This window comes from Hypanus sabinus, chromosome 6, assembly GCF_030144855.1.
Source record: "Hypanus sabinus isolate sHypSab1 chromosome 6, sHypSab1.hap1, whole genome shotgun sequence".
NCBI classification, from domain to species: Eukaryota; Metazoa; Chordata; class Chondrichthyes; order Myliobatiformes; family Dasyatidae; genus Hypanus; species Hypanus sabinus.
Genome location: NC_082711.1, coordinates 136,243,174 through 136,270,499, shown reverse-complemented (window position 1 = coordinate 136,270,499; position 27,326 = coordinate 136,243,174). Strand labels below are relative to the sequence as shown.

The 27,326-nt window shown below is 38.4% G+C and overlaps 1 protein-coding gene across 2 annotated transcripts in view; it reads right to left on the bottom strand.

The window, feature by feature from the left end:
* Window positions 1-441: 441 nt before the first annotated feature.
* The window catches only part of rhbdd2 (rhomboid domain containing 2), a 35,256-nt gene continuing 8,371 nt past the window's right edge, over window positions 442-27,326 (bottom strand). Inside the window, exon 4 of one of the 2 annotated variants that reach the window (XM_059972988.1) lies at window positions 442-8,221. In XM_059972988.1, the coding sequence (XP_059828971.1) occupies window positions 7,624-8,221 (598 nt within the window). In that variant the 3' untranslated portion in view covers window positions 442-7,623. Of the gene's footprint in view, window positions 8,222-25,200; window positions 26,597-27,326 lie in introns of those variants that run through there. The other variant, XM_059972989.1, reaches the window with a different exon arrangement.

Genomic DNA, 27,326 nt, shown 5'->3' with positions numbered 1-27,326 from the left:
CAGTTGATCTCCAATTTTGTACATCAACAAATGTGAGTTAGTAAGGAGGGAAAATTAGCACAGTAGAAAGGGGATGAATTTTTTTCAGTCTCAATTTTCTTTTTTAATTTTTAGTAAATTGTTAACAGGATTTGGATTTTTTTCTTTTGCCTTGACATGATGCACAATGTTGTGTAGATTAGCTCAAAAATCCTACTTCAATATATGCTAAATTTAGAAAATGAGACAATAAAATGTTAAAACAGTTGTGGGGATGCAACACTATTTTCTAGGCACTGTACATTGCAAATTCAATTGCAATGTCTTTTTCTAACAGCACATTTCATTATTAGAGAAACTGATCTTGTAAAATCCAATAGTACAATAACAAAACCAAGACAAAGGCAAGAAATGCATGATTTTATTACAAATTCAAGTATTTGTAGAATAAAGCAATTACTGAAATAACAGTTTGAAAAGTGTTCCATTTTATTTTAATTGATTAATAGTTGAATGACAAAATGCTTCCAAATGTAGATAAACTCTTTCAGGCTATTTGATTGAAAACCATTGATTATTCATTACAGCAATGTTCTGCATATTTTATTTTGCAGTAATTGTTCATCACTCTCATTTTGCCTTTTTAAAAATTGATCTGAAATTATAGATGCGACTGTTAAGGCCACATAATCACTTCCATCAAAATGTCAATGGCGCTTCTAGACTAACCCTGGGTAGATAATTCCACTCCTCCACTGACAGTAAAGTAATAGTTGACTTAGTGTGATAGTGTAGCATAGCTGATAATTTTCATCACTCCCATTAAATTTAAATGGAAACTAAAACAAGTGATGAAAAGCAAACTGACTGCAGTGTATAATATATGACACTTAATGATCAAAAATAATTGTCTTCTGAAAAAAAAGTACAGTCAACTGTACTTTATTTCCATAGATGCTGCCTGGCCTGCTGAATTCCTCCAGCATCTTGTGTGTGCTGCTTGCATTTCCAGCATCTGCAGATTTTTTCTTGTTAATGATACTCTTCCCTCTGGTTTGTGGCTTGTAATTGTTGAGGACTATTTGGGGATCACAGACTCTTCTATTGATGGACAAGTGCCCCATGATGTAAGTGGCTGAGTAGTTTGAGAGGCAGTGTACTCTTACCCTTTATGTCCAGCTTCTGTGTGTTTCCATGTATTGCCTCGAGATTAATACTATCCCAATTGCTTTTCCACCACTTTGAGTAATCATAAGCCAGGGACTGCCCACTGACTGGGGGAATGTTGCATTCTTTTTAAGGAGGCTTTGAATACTTTCTTGAATCAGAATAGAGCACCTGCTCTGGGAATCTGATGTAGCCCAATAATGAAATGGCAATATGTGCCCACATTAGGTAGTGTATGCCTTGAGAATGTCTAGAATTCCACAATTCCACTGCTTATCTTTGTTTTAGGAGCAGAAGACAGAGTATAAGCCATGACTAATGGTCCTCCACAAAGATCATTGTTTTTATTAATGATTTAACTGATTTGGTAGAAAGCTACACATGCTGAACTGTTGACTCTGCAAAGACAAAATAGTTAGAAACATCTGACAGGCAAAATTACAAAATGGATTTCAAATTAATCAAGCGAAATTATCCAACATGGTCCTAAAATGGCACATCAGAGAATTTTCTAATAGGGAAAAAATACTAGCAGTGATGTTCTAAAATACTTGATGTGGACCATGTTAGTTTTACGCCCTGCGATTTCAGAATATTAATATGGGTTTTTTGCAAGGACCACTTTGTGTGCCTAAAAGGACAAAGTTTTCAAAATAGGTAGAGAGGAACTACTTCTATTGGTTGGAAATCTAAGGTGAGATTTAGAATATTGCCTAAAAAATTAGAGGCAGGCATTTTAAGATCCAATTGAAAAGCACAGATGGAAGAGATCTAAAACTCTTACACAAATGGCAACACACAAAATACTGGAGAAACTCAGCAGATCAGGCAACATGAAAATGGACAGTTAGCATTTTGGTTTGAGACCTATGCAGGATCTTGATCTGGATCGTTGACTGTCCAGTTCTCTCCACAGACGCTGCCTGGTCCACTTAAATCCTGCAGGATTTGCTCCAGATTACAGCATCTGCTGTCTCTTGTGTTTCCATAAATGGTAATTGTGGGCCAAGAGCTCGTTTTTAATTTGCCATTGATTTCTATTAGCCAAAGGTAATTAAGTGCAATACCGAAAAAGGAATATATGGAGTGAGATTGCATTTCAACTGGATGGCAAAAGAACAGCAAAATTAATTACTTCCAATCACAAGTTCTATGATGATAGAGATCATGGAGTGCAGAGGCAGCAGTTAATCACTGCTCTAAACTGTTCATACATCTAAAAATTGAGCCCATTGCCATCTTTGTCCAGAATCATGTCAAGCCTCTTATGTACTGGAGAGACTGACTTCCCATTTTGCAAAGGGGTAGTAGTAGGTATGTAAAGAAGTTTTGCTACAATCTACATATGTTACAGTGACAGTGACCCAGGTTCAATTCAGCCATAGTCTGTTCAAAGCTTGTATGTTCACCCCATTGCTGCATGGGTTTCCTCCCACATTCCAAAGATGTATGGGCTAGTAGGTTATCTGGTCACATGGATGTGATTGAGCCAGAAGGGCCCATTACCGTGCTAAATCTCCAAATTAAAAAAAATAAAATGCTTCTTACTTGCTAACCGAATTCAACTCATTTCTTGAAAACAATTGGGCTTGGGAACTGTACTCAAGACCTTCAAGTCAATAAGGTTCAGATTCTCAATGAGAAACTATAGGGGAGTCTGAAAGCTATTTTATCTGCTGTTGTCTACTGCTTGGGAGTCAGTTCCAAAAATCACCAGCTTATGTTCAAAAAAGGCTTCTTCAGAAAGCTTCATTTTTCCTGGATCCTGTTTTTCTGTAAAAACTCTTGTTTTAAATATTCTGTTCAGCATGTAGTAAATAACCTATGCATATAAAAAAATCCTCCATGTAATCAAAATGTTCTCTATTACTTCATGATCAATATTCCTCAAACACCAATATAACAATGGCCAGGTTATTACTGTTAAAGCAAAAGTAGGTGAAACATTAAGATTGATCAGGACACTGGGAAAAACACATTAGCTCTGTGTCTACATTTTGTTCAGTGGGACAGATGGAGCACTAATTTAATCTTATCTCCAAGATAGTACTTCTGACTGTGCAAACTTCTTGAGTATTGCATAGGACTGACAGCCTAGATTATGCAAACAAGTTTCCAGAGTTTGATTCTGATTCAATTAAAAAAATCCAGAGAAAAATATTAGGATAAGCAAGTCCCTGCAGCCAAACAGGATATACTCCGGGTTATTTTAGGAAGTAAGGGAAGAGATTGGTTCACTTTTAGCAGATATCCTTGAGTCCTCACTGGCTACAGGAGTACTGCCAGTGGGTTGGAGAAGATCAAATGTTACTCCTTTGTTCAAGCAAAATAATAGGAATAACCCCGGGAATAATAAACTAGTCTTATGTCAGTGGTGGGAAAACTATTGGGAGAAGAATCTTAGATATTATTTATGATCATTTAGAGAAGCATAGTCTGATTAGTACTGGACAACATGGCTTTGTAAGGAGCAGGTCATGGCTCTCAAGCATGACTGAATTATTTGAGGAACTGACAAAACATTTTGATGAGGGAGAAGCAGTGGATGTGGTGTATATGAATTTCTGTAAGGCATTTAACAAAGTCAAGAGGCACGGGATCCTGAGAAATTTGGCTGTGTGGATTCAGAGTTAGCTTGCCAACAGAAGGCAGAGTGGTAGTAGATCAAGTGTATTCACCCTACTGGTTAGAGACCAGTGGTGTTCCACAGTGATCACTGCTCTTTGTGATTTTTTAAAAAATGACTAGGATGAGGAAGTGGAAGAATGGGTGATTACGATTGCCACTGCACAAAAGTTGGTGGACAGTGTAGAAGGTTGCTGTAGGTTGCAACAGAACATTGATAGGATCCAGAACTAGGCTGAGAAGTGGCAGCAAAATATTATCAAAGTGTATCAAGTTCAATCTTCACTTTGGAAGGTCAAACTTGATGACAATACACGGTTAATGGCAAAATTTTAAACGATGTGGAAGAAAAGGGTTTTTGGGGTTCATGTTAGTAACTCCTTCAAAGCTGCATCACAAGTTGATTGAGTGGTTAAGATGGTGTATGGTGTGTTGGCTTTTATTAGTCAGGGCATTGAGTTCTAGCATTGCAAAGTGATGTTGCAACTCTAGTTAGACCACACTTGGAATATTGTGTTCATTTCTGATCTCCACATTACAAGGAGGATGCATTTAGAAGTTTAGAGAAGGTGCAGAGATTTACCAGGAAGATGCCTGTATTAGAAAGTGCATCTTATGAGGGTATGTTGAACAAGCTGGGGCTCTTCTCTTTGGAGAGGATGGGAGGTGACTTGATGAAGGTGTAAAAGATGATAAAAAGAGCGTAATTCAAATGAACATTCAGAGTTTTTCCCGTGGTAGAAATGTCTAATACAAGGAAGCATAACATTAAGGTGCTGGGAGGAAAGTATAGGAGAGGATGTCAGAGGCAGATGCATTAAGGACATTTAAGAGAGTCTTAAAAAGACACCTGGATGAAAACAAAATAGTGGGTTTTCTGGGTGGGAAGGGTTAGACTGACCTTGTTATAAGTTAAAGGGGCCCACAATGCCGTGGGCCGATGGGCCTGTTCTATGTTGTACTGTTCTACATTCTTAAAAATGTTACAAAATTAATATAAATATCAGGCAATTTAAATATATACTTTGAAACAATAGACGTGAAGTAGTAAGTGATGCAATTAAAGAGGATAGTAACTACTGATGAGATTTAACCTGTCCTTGGCAACTTCTGTACTTTTCAGAAAAAAAATAAAGAATTGAAGACAACAATGGCAATCTGTGTTTTTACTGCTCTTCTAATATTGTAACAGAACCAAAAAATAGATTCCGAAACCACATCAGGAAATGTTGCATCAGAATTAGAGGTCAGAGGTAGACTGACAATTCACCATCAGTCTGAAAGAAAGTTCTCGTAACTTTTAATCTGTTAATGCTCCTTCTGTGATCCCTGCTGCTGACAGACTTTAATTCAAGGTAGCCCTTGGTGTCCACCAGCTGATAACATCAAGCTGGCTGAGTAGACAATCACATTAAACATATTTCAGAATGCAAAATGCAGTTTTAATTTTTTTAAACATAGAGTTCTACACAATTACAATATAAAATAGTAGATTCTTGTTTTATAAAAAACATTTTTAAATTCCTTACACTTTGAAATAGTCATCTGAAGAAACAATATAAATGGATAAGATGATTTTAGAGCCAGTTAACTCCTAAATTACTGCCCATCAAGTTAAGGTTTTCAGGGTACTACACAGCAGGTGTTACGAATTCTGATCATTTCAAGTGATTTCCCAACTTCCTTCCAAGGCTGCAAAACACTGTAGCTCTGGAGGCGATCTCTATCATTGATAGCAATGCCATCGAACAGTACACGTGCTCTAAACAATGTAATGTGAATAGAGGTAACTCATTACAAAATCTGTTCAAGAAGTCTGATTGAAGAGGTGGGTTGTCAGATGGTCTTAAAGTAGGAGAGGTAAAGGAAGATGAAAGTTTAGTATTTAGGCACCCAAAGCCTATGGTAAAACTGTACATGAAACAGAACCAAAATTCAAGCTACATGGAGATCTGAAGTTATAGATCTGTATAATACAGAAACAGAAAGACAAGATACTAAAAGATCTTTAAAAGACCACAGCAATCTAAGGCTACAGGGTTGATGGGTGAATGAGAACTAGCAGGGATATCAATTTCTGAACTCAAATGTATGTTGGAAGGTAGAAAGCTAGACAAGAGACCATTGGAATAGACACATTCAGAGATAACAAAATTATTTCTATTGTTAAATTATTGGCAGAATTTCAGCTGATGACGAGGAAGCTTACGGAGAAGGCAGGTTGAGTGGTGTCACAGCAAAAATGCAATCAACATCAGTAAGACTAAAGCATCGGTAAGACTTCAGGAAGGGGAAATTGATGGGGGACACACCTGTCCTCATGGATGGATCAACAGTAGAAAGGGAAAGCAATTTCAAGTTCCTGGTTATCAACATACCTATAGATCTATTCTGGCCCAACATATTAATGCAATTACAAAGAAGGCACAACAGTAGCTATATTTCATTAGGAGTTTGAGGAGTCTTGATATGTCAATAAAGACTTTGGGAAATTTCTACAGATGTACTGTGAAAAGCTTTCTAACCAGCTGCATCACTGGCTGGTATGGAAGGGCCATTGCACAGGATCGGAAAAAGTTGCATCAAAGGTACTAGTCTCCCCAGCAGAGAGGCATCATAAAGCAATGCCTCAGAAAAGGCAGCATCCATCATTAGGACCCCATCACCCAGAGCATACCCTCTTTTAATTGCTACCTTGAAGGAAGAGGTATAGGAGCCTGAAATCACTCATTCAACATTTTAGGTTTTACCTCCCCACCACCAGATTTTTGAATGGACATTGATCCCCCATACACTACCTCTTTTTTTGTTTTGCTCTCTATTTGCACTATTTAATTATTACATATAATTTCTGACTGTAATTCATAATTTTTTATTATGTATTGCGATATATTGCTACTGCAAATCAACAAATTTCAGAACATATGCCAGTGATATTAAACTTGATTCTGAAATATTGAATAAGGTTTTGGCAGAACAGGAACTGAGGAAGGGGGTGAAAGGAACACAATTATGGAGTTAAAAGTGGACAGACTTTGCATTGGAGCATACAGATCATCAGCAGCCTTAGTAGCATGTTTACAGTCTCTAGTACTACTAAGCTAATGGTATCAAAACAATGAAAACTCAGCCTTACATTTCCCCACCTCACTATTGAAAGAAAGTCTTGCCATCACTCCTACCTACCATAAAAGGTGGCAAATATCAAGCTGGACTGACAGTAAGGTAGGTAAAGATTGTGTTATAATCTCCTTGCCCATTACCTCTGTCACTCTGTAACATGCATGGAGGGCCACGTCTCCTTTTCTCCAGTACTTTACCTCTACTGTACATCTCTTGGTCTAAGTGAAATGACGGTTATTCCATAACAGTACAAATCAGGTTTCATCATACTGCAGTCTCAGGTCTCAAGCTAATGGCCAGGATATTTCCAAAGTATGCTGTTTACAAAACAGTTATTAACAATAAGCACGTTAAATGAATGAAAAATTGAGCCTGCTGATCATAGTTGCATGGACATTGTAAATGGTAAGCAGAGACAAATTTCTCAAAGTAAAAATGTAGCACAACAAATAAACAGAATAAAGAATTACTAAATATATGACTTTTAAATTCTGATGTTTGACAAATATACAGATGCAGACATTTTAAAAAATCTTTCACAACTTCAATTGCATGCCAATGATAGGATTCACTATATCTACATCCACTTTGGTGCTGTCTCAGAAGACTGAACTACAACATTGTAACTTAAAATAGCAGCTTTGATATGGAATGATGTTCCCTGTGATAGTGATGGCCTGGTGCCTCATGTGTGCAGCTGCCTGCTAAAAAAAAATCCCAGAGCAAAACTTAGCCCATTAGCACAGAAAAGGAGTCTTGTTCAGAAGCAGAACTTTCAACACCCTGTGGGAGCCCCGGAGAACTATATTGTACGTCTTCAGAATACTGATAACTGGGTTTATGGTCACAGGTATGCCCATGTTCAGGATTGTTCGTGCGCCCAAGATCATGGCTGTGTCCAAGGTCATGGGTATCTCCATTTTTAGATATAAAGACATCATGACTGTGTCCATAACCAGATGCAAACCCATGATCATGGCAGTGACTGTGCCCAGATGCCAGCCCAAATTCATGGCCAAGTTCATGTCCAGGTGTGTGTCCAACATCATGGCTGTGTCCGTGTCCAAGTGTCTCCCTGCGATTATGGTTGAATACATGTCCAGATGGATGCATAATATCTTGACTGTGTCCATGAACAGATGCACGCTCAGCATCATATCCAAATCCAGGAGTGCGTTCAAGATTATAACTAAGATGCGGTTGCTGCACATTTCCATGCAAACTAATTTGCTCTTTTAATATTGCTGAATAATAGCTGTATGCTGGGTCAGTGGATGGAGGATAGTAATAAGTCTGAGTTGGGTAGGACCCTGGTTTAGGATTACACCTAAAATAAAAAGAAAACAAAATTCCCAAGTTGAATTGCAATTTAAACACAAAGTACACTGAAGATGCTGGGGTCAAAGCAACATGTACAAACAGGCTGGAGGAACTCAGCAGGTCAGGCAGTATCCGTGGAAATGAGCAGTCAACGTTTCAGGCCCCTTCCTCAGGACTGAAGGAGGGGGCAGGAGCCCTATAAAGAAGGTGGGAAGGAGAAGGCTGGTAGGTGCCAGGTGAAAAACCAATCAGAGGAAAGATCAAGGGGTGGGGGAGGGAAAGCAGGGAGAGAATAGGCAGGAAAGGTGAAGAAGGAATGTAAGGGGAATACACTATGGCAGGCAGAATCATGAGAGAGGTGATAGGCAGCTGGAAGAAGAGGCAGAGGGAAAGTGGGATGGGGGAAGGGAGGGGGAGGGAATTACCAGAAGTTGGAGAATTTGATGTTCAACTGGAACTTTGATCTTTCCTCTGATTGGTTTTTCACCTGGCATCTACCAGCCTTCTCCTTCCCACCCTCCCCCCACCTTCTTTATGGGGCCCCTGCCCCCTCTTTCTTCAGTCCTGATTACAAAGGGTCTCGGCCCGAAACACTGACTGCTCATTTTCACAGATGTTGCCCGACCTGCTGAGTTCCTCCAGCTTGTTTGTACGTGTTGAATTGCAATTTACATTTCCATCAAATAACTTTCCATCAAATGACTTGCCAGTCAGTGACATTATGTTTCATACAGTGAAGTTACAGAAACATCTAAGGTTAGAGCAACGAGGTCACATAACATCTCTCACTTCCAGGAAATGACTTATGATGAAACACTTTACATTCCAATTCTATTGTGTCATAGCTAGATGTGCAAGAACCCTTGTCAGAAACTATTCCAGTAAAAGTAGTACAGCCAATACATTCAAAATTACTGTACTGATTAACTAAATGTATTTCAGTGCAAGGGTCAAAGTAAACAGCCAGACATTACATCAAGGAGAAACAATACAAGCATATTTCCTTTAATCTTCTAGACAGCAACTACTTTGAAATAAAGTATTAAAACTTTCTCAAGGATTTGCAGATTTTCTAATCCAGGGATTGCTGAGCCAGTTCAGGAGGGGAAGGAGTGAAAGGGACAGAGGTCAGCAGAGCTTGCTATTAGCTCAAGATGATACTTCATCAGTCTGCTCCCTTCGTTGCCTCATTTGACTGAAACTATTACTTCAGTGTGTCTGAATGATATTTGACACCCACCTGGGACTAGAACTTATCAAGAAGTCTTACAATTACAAGTTTCTTTGGCATCTGGCCCAACCTCCAAGCTGCCACCCCCTCTCCCACTTTAAGAGGATATGGTGGATTTTGGTTAATTGTCCCAATTAGGACAGCAGCTTATTTGGCACAAGAGTTACTGCAGATGCTGAAGGTCTAAAGCAACACACACAATGCCCTGATTGGGCCTTGGCTCAAGACATCGACTGTATATTCCCATTCATTGATTCTGTCTGACTTGCTAAGATACTCCAGCATATTGTGCGTATTGCAACCGTTCATTTGAGACAAGTCTTAAAGAACAAAAGCTATCGAGAAGATAACCAAAATTTTCTTCAGTTATTTGAGATGCTGTGCAGTTTAATTGGGATAGGAGACCGTTGCCAGTTTCTAACTAGCGTCAGTCACGTGCCTTGTGTGGCTGTTAGACATTACACTGAACTTGGAGTGAAAATGTTTTAAATAGCTTCAGTTGCAAATGTTTGTGTGAAAAAGTAGTGATTTTTGTCACTGATAGTTGGCGAGAAGAAAACAGTAAGACAATTCAGAAATGTTCTGCTCACTGCGGTTCAAGCACTTAGGCTTGGAGATGCCAGAAATGGTTGTGGGTGAAAATAAATTGATTTCACTACATCAACAAGTTAGAACCTATAAAGAATTTGCAGGTATGAAAAATCATCTTCGATGTTACAATTAAAATGAAGATTTGGAGGCAATCGTCAAAAGCATTGTATGGAGCCAGTCCATTATCTATACTAGGTGTCTACACTGAGTTTGTTCATGTACAGTCAATCAAAAGAACACGGCAATGTATGTAGATGGATTCCACAGCTGACAACCATTAGGAAATAATACAGTTAAGTGGTAGTTTGTCTTTTTTATATTGTTTTAGTGATTTCTATGAAATTTTGTAAAATGGAGCAATGGCTTAATTGGGCCAAAATGTACTGGTCCTGATGGATCTAAATTAACCAGAATCCACTGTGTATACGAATAAATACCAAAAATCCAACTACACGAACAGACACTGCTTTCCTGCCTGAATCCCCTCACCCAAATCAAAACGATTGCCAGCGGCATCCCTTTGGATCGAGCTACACCTTAATTAGACAATGAAGATAGACCATTTTACTGGCATGCTCCCTTCACAAATTCAGATGCCAAGAAATCCAAAGCTCAGGCAATATACAATCAAAATACACAAGTTCTTAACATGTGACTAAATGTTGAAATCAATTAAAAATAAAAAGACATTTGGTCATATGAAAACAAGAAATTTACTGCAAAGCTTAGCTGATACAGAAAGTCTATGCAAGGCATTTAAAATTAAGCATGTTCCAGGGTCAATCACAGAAAGTTATTACCAAATGAAATGAATACAAAAGTTGGAGGTGATATTTTAAATACGTTGATTTGGTGACACTGCATCTGCACCACTGTGCATGATTTATTGCCTCCTTTAATAAGGAAGAGTGTAATTGAGTTTGAAGCAGTTCAAGGACTAGCTACTGCACTGAAATCGGGAGAGGACAGGCTCCATGCGTTTGGCATGCAACTGCTGCAGTTCCAAAGAATACGGTTGTATCAATGGCACTATCAAGCAGAACTAACTGAGCATTAATATCCAGCTTAGATTTTGTCAGGTCTATTCGACTCCAAACTCCATTCACAGCCTTGTTCTACATATGGATTACAAGAGCTGAATTCCAAGGCGAGGTGAGGGCGAATACCCCTGACATCAAAGTACCTTAAATGGAATCAACAGCATCATGGGAAGGAAGATGAAGGACTCCACTGAAGTCATACCTTGAATAAAGATGGCTATGGTTGCTGTGGTCTATTATCCTAAGCAGTGCCTTAGTTCCAATTATTTTCAGCTGCTTCATCAATGAATTTCATTTCATCAAAAAATATATAGTGGGCATGTTTGTGATTACACAAAATCCTATCCTCACCTCCTCAGCAAATAAAGCAATTCATGTTTTCACTGAGCAGGATTAGACTACATTCTGCCAGGGGCTGACAAGTGGCTTTAAAGTGTCAGGTAATTAACATTTCCAACAAGAGAGTCTAACTACCTACTCTTGACATTCAATAGCATTACCGCTGCCAGGTTTATGATCATTCAAAGGCTGGAGGTCACCACTGACCTAGCTCAGCTGGCCCAGGTGCCAAAGTATGGCAGCTACAGAGCAGATCAGAAGCTGAGCATCCTACAGCAAGGGATTCAATCTCTGACCCCGTCTTTTCCACTGTCTACAGGAAACAAATCAAAAGCAGACACAATGATCTGGATGAGTGCAACTCCAATAACCTCTGAGAAGTTGACATTCTCTAGTACAAAGGAGCCTGGCTGACTGGTACACCATCCACCACCCTAAACATCCATCCCCTCTACCGTAGTTGCAAAAAGGAATGCAACTTCTAGCTTAGACTAATCCAACAACACCCTCCAAACATGCTCTCCAAAGCCAAAGAACAGTAGCAGATACACAGATATACCACCACATGCACATTCTTCTCCACATCTCACACACTATCCGATTGTAAACATTATTAGACCTCTCTCATCACTGTGTCCAAATCCTAGAACTCCCTGCTCACAATATTGTCAAGGTCTCTCCACCAAAGGGATTGCAACTGTTCAAAGCGGCAACCTGCCCACACCTTCTTCAGGAAAATTAGAGGTGAGCACTAAATATTGAATTTATCAGGAATGCCCGATTACCAACAAAATAGCTGAATGAAAAGATTGAGGTACTTTGTAAGATTGGGAACCTTAATGAGGGATCTGATTGATTGAAACATAAATGATACCTGGGGTTCATTCAGTTTTCCTCAAGAGATCTGGAAGAGGGGGAGTGGGTCACTGCTAAAAAAAAATCATTATTTAGGATACAGATGAAGTGAATTATTATCTGTGAGGTTAGAGAATCTTTGGAACTCCTTTCCCTGATGGGAAGTGGAAGCAGGGTCTTTTAATACTTTTAAGATAGATTTAGATAGATTAAGAAATAATAAATGAAACTTATCCATGGGTAGATGGAAATATGGAATTCATTTTACAGGGAGATGACCACAATATTAATTAACTTACTGAGCAGACAAGAGGGATTGAGTGACCTAGTCATTAGATAATTTGGATATTCACTATCACTACCTCACTGCAAGTCAGCTGATCTTAGGCGAGCTGCTATTCAGAACAGTACAATTGATCTTAGCATTCTTTGATTTGGAATGAAGAAATTAAGCAGGATCTCTCAAGCACCAGTGATTTTGCAAGTAGCAAAAGCTATCGAGGACTATCAATGTAGCTTCTGTCAAAATTTATGAATTATTTATATTTCAATAAAATATTAAAAACAATTAATTTAAAAATACCTAATCCATATTGCAATTGCCCTTTTCCCTTCACCTACACTGAAGTGAATAGAGGTACTATTCTAGCTCCAGATGCTGCCGATCAATGGTCAGATTTCGCTGGGTAGCTACTGAGGATCTGCAGTGACCTCATGGCCCAATAAATGTATTATTTGATGTCAATGAATGCAATGATGTACTAGATGGTTTGTACTTCCTAGTAGAAAATTTTCATAAATACAGTTGAATTTTAAAATTAATAAAATCATGTTCTGCATTCAGAACCATAGAACGTAATGACAAAGCTCAGCTGAAGAATTGCCAAAGATATGTGAGCAGGTTCAAGCGTTTTCCATTTACACTGAGGCAATTGCAGGGGTTTCAGAGTATGTCCTATTCCAATCAGACTGATAAGCTAATTACATGCTTACCAACAACAGTCCACTTGTGCCAGACACAACATACTAAAAAAAAATGTTATAGTAGAATAAAAAAACAAAGCAGCTGTGGAAGGCGTCTGATTTCTATGGTTGTTTGGCCAATTGTGATGACAGAAGGTGGCTGAAGTACACTTTATAACTTGAGCTACTTCCCAGAACCCTCATAACAAAAACAAAAAGTGCTGGAAATACTCAGCAGAGCAGCTGTGTGTAATGAAAGCAATGATGGATGGGCAATCTGAAACATAAATGATGTTTCACTCCCACATAAGTCAAGAGCTGCTAGCACTTTCTGGTTTTGTTTCTAATTTAGCATCTCCAGTACTTTGCTGTTTCCCAACACTCTTCATATGTGTTCTTTGCACAAGTTTTCTTCTACAAATAAAGCAACATGAATAAATATGACCCTTGAGCTTCTTCCGTCATTCAATTAGAATGTGGCCCTTCACAACTTAACTGTTGTGGTTCCCTCCCTAGAAAAACACTCTTAAAATCTAAAGTTTTAAAAGTTTCAATTCACCTAACTTCAAAGATCTTTTAGGGAAAAATTTCCTGTTTCATTTTGTGTAAAATGAACTGTACTTCAAAAATACATAGCCTAGCCTTATATAATTACCTTCAGATTACATATTCCAAACTGATCTCTCAGATGACTTTATCCAATTCATCAGGCTCATTCTGTTCATCACGTCTGCCCCACTCTTAGCTTTCTATCCCTTGATCCAATGGCAATCCAACTATCCTTTTGGATTTCCATACTAATTGGTATTATAAGGATAGTAGAAGTAGGAATGAAGAATGGCTTAAAAGAAGTTGGATAAGAGACCAGAAGGAAATTAACTTATGGCTCCGAAAAAAAATTAGCAGGGGAATTAGAGGACTGGACTACTATAAAGAGAGCCAGCATGGACTCAATGGGTTGATAGGCTGATTGGTTTCCTTCTGTGATGTTGTGACATTATGATAATGTGAACAGAATGATGACCTCTATAACAGTTTTGGTCAAGAATTTTTATTTTCTCAATTCATGTTTAATACTTCTACTTAACATTAATATCTGATAATCTACTTGCCAAATGTTCTGAAATCCAAATGCTGTGTTTTCCTACAGTCCTTTTAAAAATCACCAGATTCCCATTTCCTATGCTCCCTTTAAATGAAACTGGCCCTGTTTTCTACACTCCTTAAACCCACTGGGTTCAATGGATGATTTATTATGCTAATGCCTATCAGCAGTGGGTTGAAATATCAATAGGAGTAACATCGAATAGTCAGGAAAATTTGACAGTCCTACACCAAAGACCTGAGATTCTTGGAGTTCAACTGTACTTTAAATTCTTAACCTCTCTGTGAAGAAACGAATATCCTTCCTATCAATTGAACTAAGTCTTCATAACTCGTAACATCTTGGTTCAGGGGTTCCCAGCCTTTTTTCTTGCTATATACCCTTACTATTAACCAAAGGGTCTGTGGATCTCAGGTTGGGAACCCCTGCTTAGTTAAACAATATACTTAACTTCTCACAATGCAAAGAAAACTTTACATTTCTCTGCTTTTCTCATTGCCAATTCTTGCAAATTGGAACTATGCCCCTGTAAATCTGTCTACACTCTCTCTCCAGTGCAAACACATCTTTTTCTGTCATGTCTTCAAACAGATCTCAAGCTGTAGATTACTGGGTGAGCTACATACTTCTAACAATATCCCCCTGCCTTCTATATTTGTGTCTTCACAAATAAAGATAAGCATTCATATGCCTTTTAGAACATGTTATTGACAATTTAAAGATCTGTGCATATACACTATTAACACTTTTCTTCATCAATATCATGCCATAAATTGACACTTACTAAATTGCCTCGTTGAATGTCTTCAAATGCATTACTTCAGACATCTCCAGATTATTTTCATTTACGTACCACCTTTCTGTTTAACCAATCATCTGCACCTACCTGCGATCTGAAACTCTCCTATTACCCACACAACTGACTTTTCGTTGAATTGCAAATTGTTTTTTTAAATCACTTCCCCAACATTCAAGTCTAAGTTATTAATATACAGTATAGAGTTGTAAGAAAAAATTTGCAAATACTTTGCAATTGCCTGGTTTACTGCATTAATTACTCATAAAATGTGTTCTGATCTTCATCTAAATTACAATAATAGACAAACACAATCTGTCTAAACTATTAACACAAACAACTGTACTTTTCGACAATACTGAGTACACCATTTAAACAATCACAGTCTAGGTTCAAAACAGTATGTGAACTTCTGGGGTAATGCCTTCTACAAAAGCTATTTGGAGTCCAATGTTCCAATCAACAATGACACACAAAGTCAGATTACTGGCAGAGCCTACTTTTCTCAAGAAAGATCTGATTATGTACACCATACCTCAATAAAAACAATTTTCAGAGGACCTTAGAAGAACTGCAGAGAGGCATGAAGCTGGAAAAGGCTATAAAAGCATTTCTAAAGATCTTAGTGTTCATCAGTCCACAGCAAGAGAAATTGTCTACAAATGGAGGAAATTCAGTACAATTGCTACTCTCCCTAGGAGTGAATGTCCGGCAAAGATCACACCAAGATCACAACATGCAATGCTGATGATTGAGGTGAAAAAGAAACCAAGGGTAACAGAAAAAGACCTGCAGAAATCTCTAGAACTTTCTGAAGTCTCCGTTCATGTATCCACAAGAAAAACACTGACCAAAAAATGGCATTCATGGAAGGGCACCCTGAAGGAAGCCACTGCTCTGCAAATAAAAAACATTGCTGCACATCTCGAGTTTGCAAAAGACCACCTGGATGATTGACAATTCTTCTGGGACAATGTTCTGTGGACAGATGAGACAAAAGTTGAACTTTTTGGTGTACACACCATAATGTTTGGACAAATAGGGCACTGCACACCAACACCAAAACCTCATCCTAACTGAAGCACGGTGGAAAAAGCATCATGGTTTGCTGTTGCTTTGCTGCCTCGGGGCCTGGACAGTTTGACTAAAAAGGGAAGAAGGAGTAAAAAGGTGACCTTACAGTAAAGTTGATAATATGCCTATTGCCAAAATTATATTAACTTTACTGTAAGGTCACCTTTTTACTCTTTCCTCCCTTTTTAGTCAATGACACTATGCTCACAGTCTTCTGTTATCACCAGCTCAACTGGCTCCAAAAAAAAAGTGGTTAGCACTTTCATTCCAGGCTTAATAGCTTAGGATAAACTTCACCTGATCTACTCGCATTCCAGTACTCCCTTAGTACTTCCTCTTTTACCAAGTTTAATCCATCTCATGCCATCCACAGCTGACAATGATTTACTTTTAGTTTCCAGTCCAACCTTAATACCAAAGATTAATTCCAACACCATTTCCATCTTTTGTGGTGGGCCTATTGCACACCTGCTATTCACCAGAATTCAGTTTTTGGAACTTTGTGCCTTTCTTACCTTTTACACTGACTGTATCCCTTTTAACAGCAAGTAAAATCTTCCAGTGTTAATGCCTTTGTGCTTTTGACTTCCCACACATTTACCAACAATATAATTTTGTACCTGCCTGATTATTTGAATATCTATGGTGTATAATGAACAATGTGGCTGCCCCTTTTCCTTCTTCAGTTCAAACCATACAATGCCACTTGACGATCTTGCAACATATCATCAGTTCCCAGAGTTGTAACCGTATACTTTTTAATCCCAACTCAATCTTATCCAAAATGCTGTAAACACCAACACTAACCTTTCATCCTGGCTGTCTTTAAACCACCCTTGAGTATTAGCTGAAATATATTTCCATGTGTCCATCAGTGTTCTCAACAGGAATGGCTTATTACTATGCATTTAGATATATACCTTTAAATATGGCTGGATTCCATGCTTACTAATCATTTTTCCTTAGCTTTCAAACCTAATTTTCTACTTTCCAGTCCCAGTTCTGCTTTTCTCCCTTCTCAATATTTGTTCAATTTCACCTCACAGCCAAGCTACTTTGAAGCCAAACAACGCTTAATAGTGCTGTAGAATTTTAAAAGGAGCTTAAAAAGTTCTTGAATGAACAAGTAAAACTACCAGCACAAGTACAGCTATTAGGAATGGGTAGCATACTTCTGAAATCTTGCTCAACCCTACTGCAGGTTTGATAATACTCCATTGTTAGCTCCTCATTTCATCTGAACTTTAAACCACATCCAGAAGGTGTCTTTGATCATTACCACAAACTTGTTTTGTAGCTTGCATTCAGTTTTGCACTATTTTATCTTACTGCTAAAACTGTTGCAATTTCAGTCCTGTTTTGGTTTGTAAGACCATAAGATATAGGGGCAAAATTAGGCTATTTAGCCCATTTAGTTTGCTCTGCCATTTCATCACGGCTGTACAATTTCGCACTCAACTTCAATCTTGTTCCTTCTCTTCGTATCCCTTCATGCCTTGACTAATTAAGAATCTACCAACCTCTGCTTAAATATATTTAATGACTTGGCCTCCACAGCCACTTGTATATTTCACATATATACCTACTTCCATATTTTTTATCATAATATATTTCAGAACAATATCATTGCACCACAAAATGTTTAAAAGCTCACCTATTTTGTCTTCCAAACATCCCTGACAAGTAAAAGGGAAACAACAGAATAACAGATCTATCTGACATGTACATATCTTGTAAATGCTCATAGAAATGAAGCCTGAACTGTAATTTTTATAATCTGGCAATAAAGAATGACAAAGATCTTCAAAAGTTTCTTCAAAGTATCAATGCTCTTCTTTCTTAGAAAACAGTGAAAAGAAAAAAAATGCACTAGATCCATACTGATTTTGCATTTGTTCTCTTTTCACTTCAGACATCTTTCGAAACTAACAAGCCTATGGATTAGACCATTATACATTTTTAAATTAGATTTGCAAATAGGAGACTAAATATTCTTTTAAAAACAGTTCTTTTCCCACACAAACAACACATACAAAATGCTGGAGGAACTCAGCAGGCCAGACAGCATCTACATGAAATTTGACGTTTCAGGATGACATTTTGTGTGTTGCTCAGATTTTCAGCATCTACAGATTTTCTCTCTCCCCACACAGCTAGCATTTTTCACAAAACATGCAATATTAATAAACAAAAGCAAATTGTTTGCAGATGTCACAAAATGTAGCCAATTATGACATGGCAGACCCACATCTGATTTAACTAGTCTCAGAATTCATATTTGCCCATGCACATGTACAGCTCAGAAATACTACATCTGCATGCAACACTATTTTTCTACACATTGAACTTCCATTCAAAACAGAAGCTACCTGTACAAAGGGTCACATTGGACTTGTACTGTCTTCCAGAAGAGGTCCAACAATTTCACCGTTATTGACAAGGTAGCAATTATCCTGAGGTAAATTTTGCAAATTTTCTACCCATAAATGTGAAATAGTATGAAAATTCCCCTTGTGTACTTTTGCCTTTTCACAATTTACTTTGTTGATTTAGTTTTGGAAAACTTCAGTTTCCCTGTAAAAGGTCTGCCTCTACTTAGTATTAATTTTTGAACTTCAATTTCACACAGAAATTAAGCTTAAAGTCAAGATTGATTCAGATATGCAAGTATTTAAAAGAATGAAAATGGGCTATGCAGAAGATGCTAGAAAATCTCTCTACTTGGGAGGTGGTTCTTGAAAGCACAACGAAAGCAATTATCCCAAGGTAAATTTTGCAAATTTTCTACCCATAAATGTGAACTTAAGGTCCTACGTGACAAGGACAGAATACAGTACTGAGCAATGGGGAACAAAACATTACATAACTCTCATTTATACATTTATGTAGAGATTCAGCGCAGTGTGGCCCTTCCAGCCCAGTTCTATAGCCCACAGGACAATTTACAGAACAACAAACTTACTAACCAGTATGTCTTTGGAATGTGGGAAGAAAGCGGAGAACCTGGAGGAAACCCATTTGTTCACTGGACAGATGTAAATTACCACAGATAGTGTCGGAAATGAACTTCGAACTCTGCCACCCTGAGCTGTAATAGCATTGCACTAACTGCTACATTACAATGGCAGTATCACACAACTTCTAGACAGCATACAGAAGTGCACAGTAGAGATGCACATGACTCCACTGGTGTGGTTCAACTGTGACCTCCAGTGTTGCTTGTGTGGAGTTTGCATGCCTTTCCTGTGACTATGAATAGGTACTTGAGTTTCATCACACATCCCAGACACGAGTTGTAAATTGCCCTTTGTGTGCATGAGTGTTGGAACCTGGAATGGGTAGAAGGCAAGGGGGGGGTGGGGGGGTTTGTGGAGAATATGGAAAGAATACAATGGGATTAACAAAGAATGTTTGTTATGGACTTGGGAGAGCAGAAAGGACTGTTTCCATGTTGTATAATTCGATGAATTCTCTGACTTGATCCAATTCTGTGCACTTACCTATACATATTCTTACAAGCAAAAAGAAATTATGCCTTCATTGCGATGTTGTGAAGAGAAAATATACACTAAAGGAGACCTACTTTCTCTCAGCAGCTGAATCACAAAATACTTCAGATGACTGACATGATTGAATGGAAAGGTTCAGTACACAGTTAATGGCGGGATCCTTACAATATTTTTAAAGAGATCTTAGTGTCTAGGTACATGGCTCTCTAAAAGTGGCTGCAAGGGTTAATAGGGTGGTAAAGAGAACTTCATTATTAGAGGCATTGAGCCCAAGAGCTAGAAAGTTATGTTAAACTAGGTCAAATACAGTTTGGTTTATTTAAGAGGAAATCTTGCCTGACAAATCTTTCAGAATTCTTTGAGGAAATAACAGGCAGGATAAACAAAGGAAAGTCAATGGACATTGTTTACTTGGCTTTCAGAAGGTCTTTGGCCAGGTGCTACACATGAGGCTGGTTAACAAGATAAGAGCCTATGGTATAAATATTAACATGGATAGAAGATTGGCTGACTTACAGGGCGTAAAGAGTAGGAATTAACACGGCCTATTCTGGTTAGCTGCCAGTAACTAGTGGTGTTCTGCAGGGATCAATATTGGGACCACTTCTTTTCATGTCAATGATTTGCATGACAGAATTGGTGGCTTTGTGGCTACAATGATAGTGTTGAGGAAGGAGGGATTCTGCAGAGGGGCTTGGAGAGATTAGGAGAATGGGAAAAGAAGTGGCAGATAGTGCAGTGAAGTGTTTGATTATGCACTTTGGTAGCAGGAATAAAGGCGTAGGCTATATTCTAAACAGGGAGAACATTTTTAAAATCAGAGGTGCAAAGGGACTTAGTGTTCATTTCAAGAGGACCAGAATATGAGAGTGAAGATGTGACGCTGAAGCTTTATAAGGCACTGGTGAGACCTCACTTGGAGTTCTGAGGAGCTTTGGGCCCATTATCTAAGAAAAGTTATGCTGGCATTGAAGCTGGTCCAGAGGAGGTATATGAAAATGATCCTGGGAATAAAAGGGTTAACGTATGGGGAGCACTTGATGGCTCTATGCCTGTACACACTGGAGTTTAGAAGAATGGGTGGGGGGGAATCTCACTGAATTATATTGAATAATGAAAGGCTCAGATAGAGTGGATGTGGAGAGGATGTTTCCATTGGTAAGTGAGGCTAGGACCAGAAGGCACAGCCTCAGAATAAAGGACATCCTTTTAGGACAGAGTTGAAGAAGAATTTCTTTAGCCAGAAGGTGGAGAACCTGTGGAATTCATTACCACTGATAGCTTGGAGGCCAAGTCATTGAGTATATTTAAAGCTGAGGTTCACAGGTTCTTGATTAATCAGGGCACCAAAGGTTACAGGGAGAAGGCAGGAGAATGGGGTTGAAAGGGATAATAAATCAGCCATAAGGAATAGCGGAGCAGACTCAATGGGCTGAATGGCATAATTCTGCTTCTCTGTCTTATGGTTACAGCTTTATAAAACTTTGATTAGGCACCAGAGTATTGAATTAATTTCTGATCGTCTCATTGCTGGAAGGCTGTGAAAGCTTTGAAGGGAATGCAGAGGAGTTTCAACAGGATGCTGCTATGTTTGGAAGACGCATGTTATGAAGTCAGGTTGGAAAAATTTGGTGGGGGGGGGGTTCTCTAAAGCAGCAGAGACTGAGTGGAGATTTGACAGAAGTTTGAAAATTTTGATTTGTCACATGCACATCTAAATATACAGTGAAATGCATTGTTTGCATCAATGGCCAACACAGTCTGAGGCTATACTGGGAACAGCCTGCAAGTGTCACCATGCTCTCAGCACCAATGTAGTACGCACACAACTTACTAACCCTAACTGTTACAGGTTTTTTGGAGTGTGGGAGGAAACTGGAGTACCCGGAGGAAACCTACATGGTCACAGGGAAAGTATTCAAACTCCTTACAGACAGTGCAGGAATTAAACTCCAATCTTACACTAAACAGTACACTACCATGCCTCATTTCAAAAATGTGAAACATTGACAGAGTAGACAATTTGTATTTTTTTTCCCCAAACACTGAAATGTCTAGAACTAGAGGGCATGTATTTAAGGTGAGAGGAGGAAGTACAAAGGAGACGCGTGGGAAGTTGTTCCTTTTTTTAAATGCAGAGTGCAGAGGGATGTATTGTTAGGGTTGATGGTAGAGCCAAACAGCATATTTAAGACAATCATATGGAAATACACATTAATATGCAGTAAAGGTAGTCAATGTGTGGGGAAGAGGGATTACTTAGGAGTCATAAGTAATACAGTACATCATGTTAAATGGCCTGTCCTATGCTATACTGTTCTATCTTCTGACAACTTGGTGACAATTCATTCATTCTCCCACTTCTATGAAAGAACTGACTGAACATTATTAGGCCCCATTTTACAGACCACCAGCTTCTCATATGGGGGATCAATGTAGGTTTCATAAAAAATAACAAACAATTGACTCTCCATTGATGTTAAGCAGATATAGCATGGTAGGATCTTCATAAGGTGCATCCACAATGTATAAATAGGATTCAGAAATACAACTGTTAGTCGTTAATCTTCTGATGTCTGCACTTATACAAAAAAAAGCTAGATCAGAAATTGCAATTATGGAGTGTACTCCACAGCCTCATCATATTCTGAAGCATCTCATAAGCAATACAGTAATGGAGCAACTACTCTGCAGGTGAAAATAAACCTTCAGTGTAAGTAAAATCCAGCTTTCCAAAACTAATTTTCTGAGTTGGTATGGTTTAATTTATTTCAGGCACTGGGAACATCTCAGCATGATGATTCTTATGCTGTCAACAGATTTAATTGCCACCTATTGTGCTGCAAACTTACATACTGTGTGGTAAAGTGTTCCAAACATTCAATAAAAGCAAAATTAAAATTAGTCACTGAGCCACAACAAAGATTAGGGGAGGAATGAATAAACAGTCAAAAGGTAGATTTTGAATAATAAGAATTAAAATATCAATGAATTAGCAGGTCATGCATTATCTGTTAAGAGAAAACAAATTTCATAACTTTATACCAAAATGAAAACAAGTGTATTTTCTTAATGGACACTGCAAAACCTGTTGACAATTTCCAGCATTCAGATTTTTAACAAAATCCATTTTCAAAATAACAAATGAAGCAGAGAAATGTGCCAAAAGTGATGAGCACACCTTGGCCATTGATGGTTGCATGGTTGCCTTAACTAACGAGCAGATGCTCAACATGCTACATTTGTGGGGAGATATGGATGGCACTTTGAAACTAATACAGTGAAAAACTGAAACGACGGGCCAGCAGAGTTAGTGGCAAATTTTGGAAAAAGTATTTTGGCAAAGCTGTTTTGAAAGAAAAAAAACTATAAAAATGGCAGTAATGTAAAGTTTGTGGAGTTGACAACACAATTAGAAAAACAGCTATCAAGTCTCATTGAAAATAAGAGAAAGGGGCAACATGGGAGAATTTAGGAAGTATTCTGAGATTAGAGGATTTGCATTGTTAGAAACTGCAGAGTAAGCAGGCTCTGCACCTTGTTAAAAATAAGAGTCTGAGAAACACATTTGAGGCTAGAAAAGCTCTTCACATCTGACAACAGGTGAGAAGAAATAAGGGAATGTGTGGTGGTCACATTATTCCATACTCTATCAGCAGAAAGACAAAATAATTTAATACAGATGGCGGCAATAAAAAGAGAATGCAGAGCAGCCTGTTGAGCAGGATGACATAAAAGCAATAGCATGGTGAATGAAGTTGGTGGAACAGAGGCGGAAGAAGGAATGTGAGTCGTACACTATTCTGATTCAGAAATATACTAAGACTCCTCTAATAGTGTAGATTAATACTCTGAAGATCCCTACTGGTTCCACTTTAACAGTAGGATGGATTACAACAATTTAAAGCACCTCATACCTATTCTAGGCAACCTGGAGTGTGCAAAGAAAAAACTATTAGAAGAACTCAGCCTGTCAGCTAGAAGTTGTGTAGAGAAATGGGTAGTGAAAGTTTTGGGTTGATCCCGCTTCATCTAGACTACTAATAATAATTATTATTACTTTATTGATCCCGAGTGGGAATTATTTTGTTACAGCAGCAACTTTTAAAAACGCACTTAGCAATAATCAGTAAATTAACTAAAGTTCATAATAATATACACAATAATTTACCAATGAACAATAATAATGTATGAAATAATAAAACAGAGACTATCACACTATGATGTGTGTTCTTTATTAGAGGGGAGAAAGCCAGCATACAAAGCTGGTTCTTGCCTAACACCTTCCCCTCACCTCTCTAACCAACTTTATTCAAGCATTTAACTTTGCTGCCATTCAGATACATCTCATTTTACCGAATTCAGTGATTATTGCCTGTAAAGTACTGAAACACTTCTTCAAAAACAAACTCGTCAGTGCTTCAACCAAATTGTCATTTTAACAAGAATCAAGGGTAGGTACAGTGTCTAGATCCTTTCTCCCCTCTTCCTTCCAGCCTAAGTAGTTAATCACTCATGAAACTACAGTTTAGATTATGATTAGCTAACTCAAAGGCGATCAAGAAATAATGTAAACAGTACAAAAGCACACTAAGTAACTGGAGAAGACAGGTCTAAGTAAAAGTCATTCAGACCCTCTGAACCTGTTCATCTGTTCATCACCATCTGCTGCAAGTTCAGGGATGAAGGCATAAGAGCTATTTGTCTTCGTTAATCAGAGCAAAGAATACAAGAACAGGAAGCTAAGGCATAATTTTAGTTAACGTTCATTATAAAGACAATAATGAGTACTGAGTACTGCTCTGATCACTTCAATAAAGGTAGGACATTATTGTACTGCAGATGTTTCAAAGATGATTCTCCAGACCATGTCCTGATTATAGGGTGAGTTAGAGTGAATTGGCTGGGTATTTTCCCTACAGGTGGAGGAGGCTGATGTGATAGAGGTACACAAAATTAGATGGGCATAGATAGAGCAGATAGTTGTAAACATTTCCTCACTTCAGAGGTATCTGAAGCATGAGGGCACAGATTTAGGTAAAGTACAAGAGATTTAGAAGATATATTTTGAGGTGTATTTTTCGCACTCAGTGAGGTTAGAACCAGAAATAACTCTTCCCACCAAGTTACTTGTAAAAATGCCATTCCCTTCTCTCAATTCCTCTGTCACCACTGCATCCACTCTCAGGTTAAGGCTTTTCATTCCAGAATGAAGGGAATGTCCTCCTTTATTTAAAAGGGGCTTCCCCTCCTCCACCATCAATGCTGCCCTCAACCACCTCTCTTCCATTTCACACGCTTCTGCTCTTACCCCCATCCTTCTGCCACCCTACCACAGATATGGTTCCTCTTGTCCTCACTTACCACCCCACCAGGCTCTGCATCCAGGAAATAATTCTCTGGAACTTCCACCGTCTTCAACAGGATCCCACTACAAAGCATATCTTTCCCTCCCCCCCCCCCCCCCCACTTACCGCAGGGATTGCTCCCTAGTCCATTTGTCCTACCCCACTATCTCCCTCCTGGTACCTGCCCTTGCAAGTAGAAAAAGTGCTACACCAACCACTACACCTCCTTCCTCACTACCATTCAGAGCTCCAGTCTTTCCAGGTGAGGCGGCACTTCACCTGTGAGTCAGTTGGGGTCATATGCTGTATCCAGTGCTCCCGGCATGGTCTCCTGTATATTGGTGAAACCTGATGTAGATTGGAAGACCGCTTCGTCAAGCACCTATGCTCTATCCGCCAGAAGAAGCAGTATTTCCCACTGGCCATCCATTTTAATTCCACTTCCCTTTCCCAGTCCCATATGTCAATCCATGGCCTCCTCTACTGTTGCGATGTAGCCACACTCAAGTTGGAGGAACATCTTATGTTCTGTCTGTGTAACCTCCAATCTGATGGCATGAACAATGATTTCTCAAACTTTTCTTTCTTCCATGGTTTTCTGTCCTCTCAAATCAGATTCCCCATTCTTCAGCCCTGTATCTCTTTCACCAATCAATTTTTCCAGCTCGTTACTTTATCCTGTCTCCTCCATGTTTCACCCATTACCTTGTGTTTCTCTCTTCCCTACCACCACCTTTTAAATCTACTCATTTTTTTTCTCAAAACCCTGTTGAAGGGTCTTGGCCCAAAATAGCAATTTTACTTTTTTCCATAGATGCTGCCTGGCCTGCTGAGTTCCTCCAGTATTTTGTATGTTGCATAGCTTCACATATCCCAAGCATCACTGATTAAACCCGAGATTGGTAGATTTTGTTGAAGTCAAGTAATCATTCGTGCACTCAATTACTCCTTGCTGAACAGAATTTCAGCTTCCATCACTGTCTGCATGTAGATTTCATTTCCAACCTCATCCCTGAAAGGCCAGGTTCTAATGTTTGTGACAATACCCATCATTCCTCGACTCCCTAAAAGAATAGAAGTATTTTCTCCATCTTGACACTAACAGGTCTCTTTTTTCTAATATTCTGAACAAATCACCCCTTAATAGGCTTCCAAATTTGTTTTTACTAGTTTCATATTAGATTCAAATTGTTTTCTGTAAAACGTAGAAATATTGTAAAAGTTAACCAAAAAATTAACACTATGGGGAAGGTATATAATGTAAAAAAAACTAGAAAGCAGACCCTTAAAAGTACCTAAAATAACAAAAACTATAAAGTGATTGTCTTAAGTTTTAATTTTCCTGAGAGAAAATGTTTAACAGATGGTTCTCATCATAGAACATCACTGAAAGCATCTGGCCTGTATAAGCTTCACATGGTTCTTAGCTATCTAAAGTGCATCCGATTCCAAGACAAAATGATCCCAGATTCATTAATGAGACATCCTCTCTCTGAACTTATGCAACAGTCAGTCCCACCTGGCAAACCACCTGCAAACAAAATATTTTCATTAGGCAGGTTCTGAAAGAACTTAGCATTTGGACAACAAATGAATGCTTTCATTTTCAATCAAAGGAGGACCCAACAATATAGCAGTTGAGACAGAAACTAAAAATTGACATATTCTGGTGGCATCTTTTATAAATTGCTGTGGATAGTCACTTTTACATAGGTACATTTTAGTTAGCATTTTGCAAACTTGTTATCTAGGAATAACCACCCTCATCTTACAATATGTCTCCATTATACTGTGTGACAGAACCATAAGATCTAAGGCGTAAAGCTAGTTCTATAATTCCAACTAGTGTGGATAAAAGGTACTGGATTTAACCTATATTCAGAGATCACAACACACAAAGGAACTGGAGGAACTTGGTGGGTCAGGCAGCATGTATGGAGGGAAATGGCACAGTTGACATTTCATGTCAAGATCCTTCTAATGCTAACAAGTTATTTAACAAGAAATGGTCCAACATAACATCAAAAAGCACTGGAAATGTGAAATTTAACAGAAAATCCTAGTTCAGAAAAACTGTCATAAAAAATTAATTATTTTTCTCAATCACAGATGCTTTTAACATGCTGCATATTTCCAGCATTTTCTATGTTTTCACAGTATTTTGTGTAAAAGTTAATATGTCATCTGTTTTAAAAGCTTCATCAAAAAATTGACATTATCAAGAGAATGTTAAAAAGAATTACCATATTGATCAAAATTGA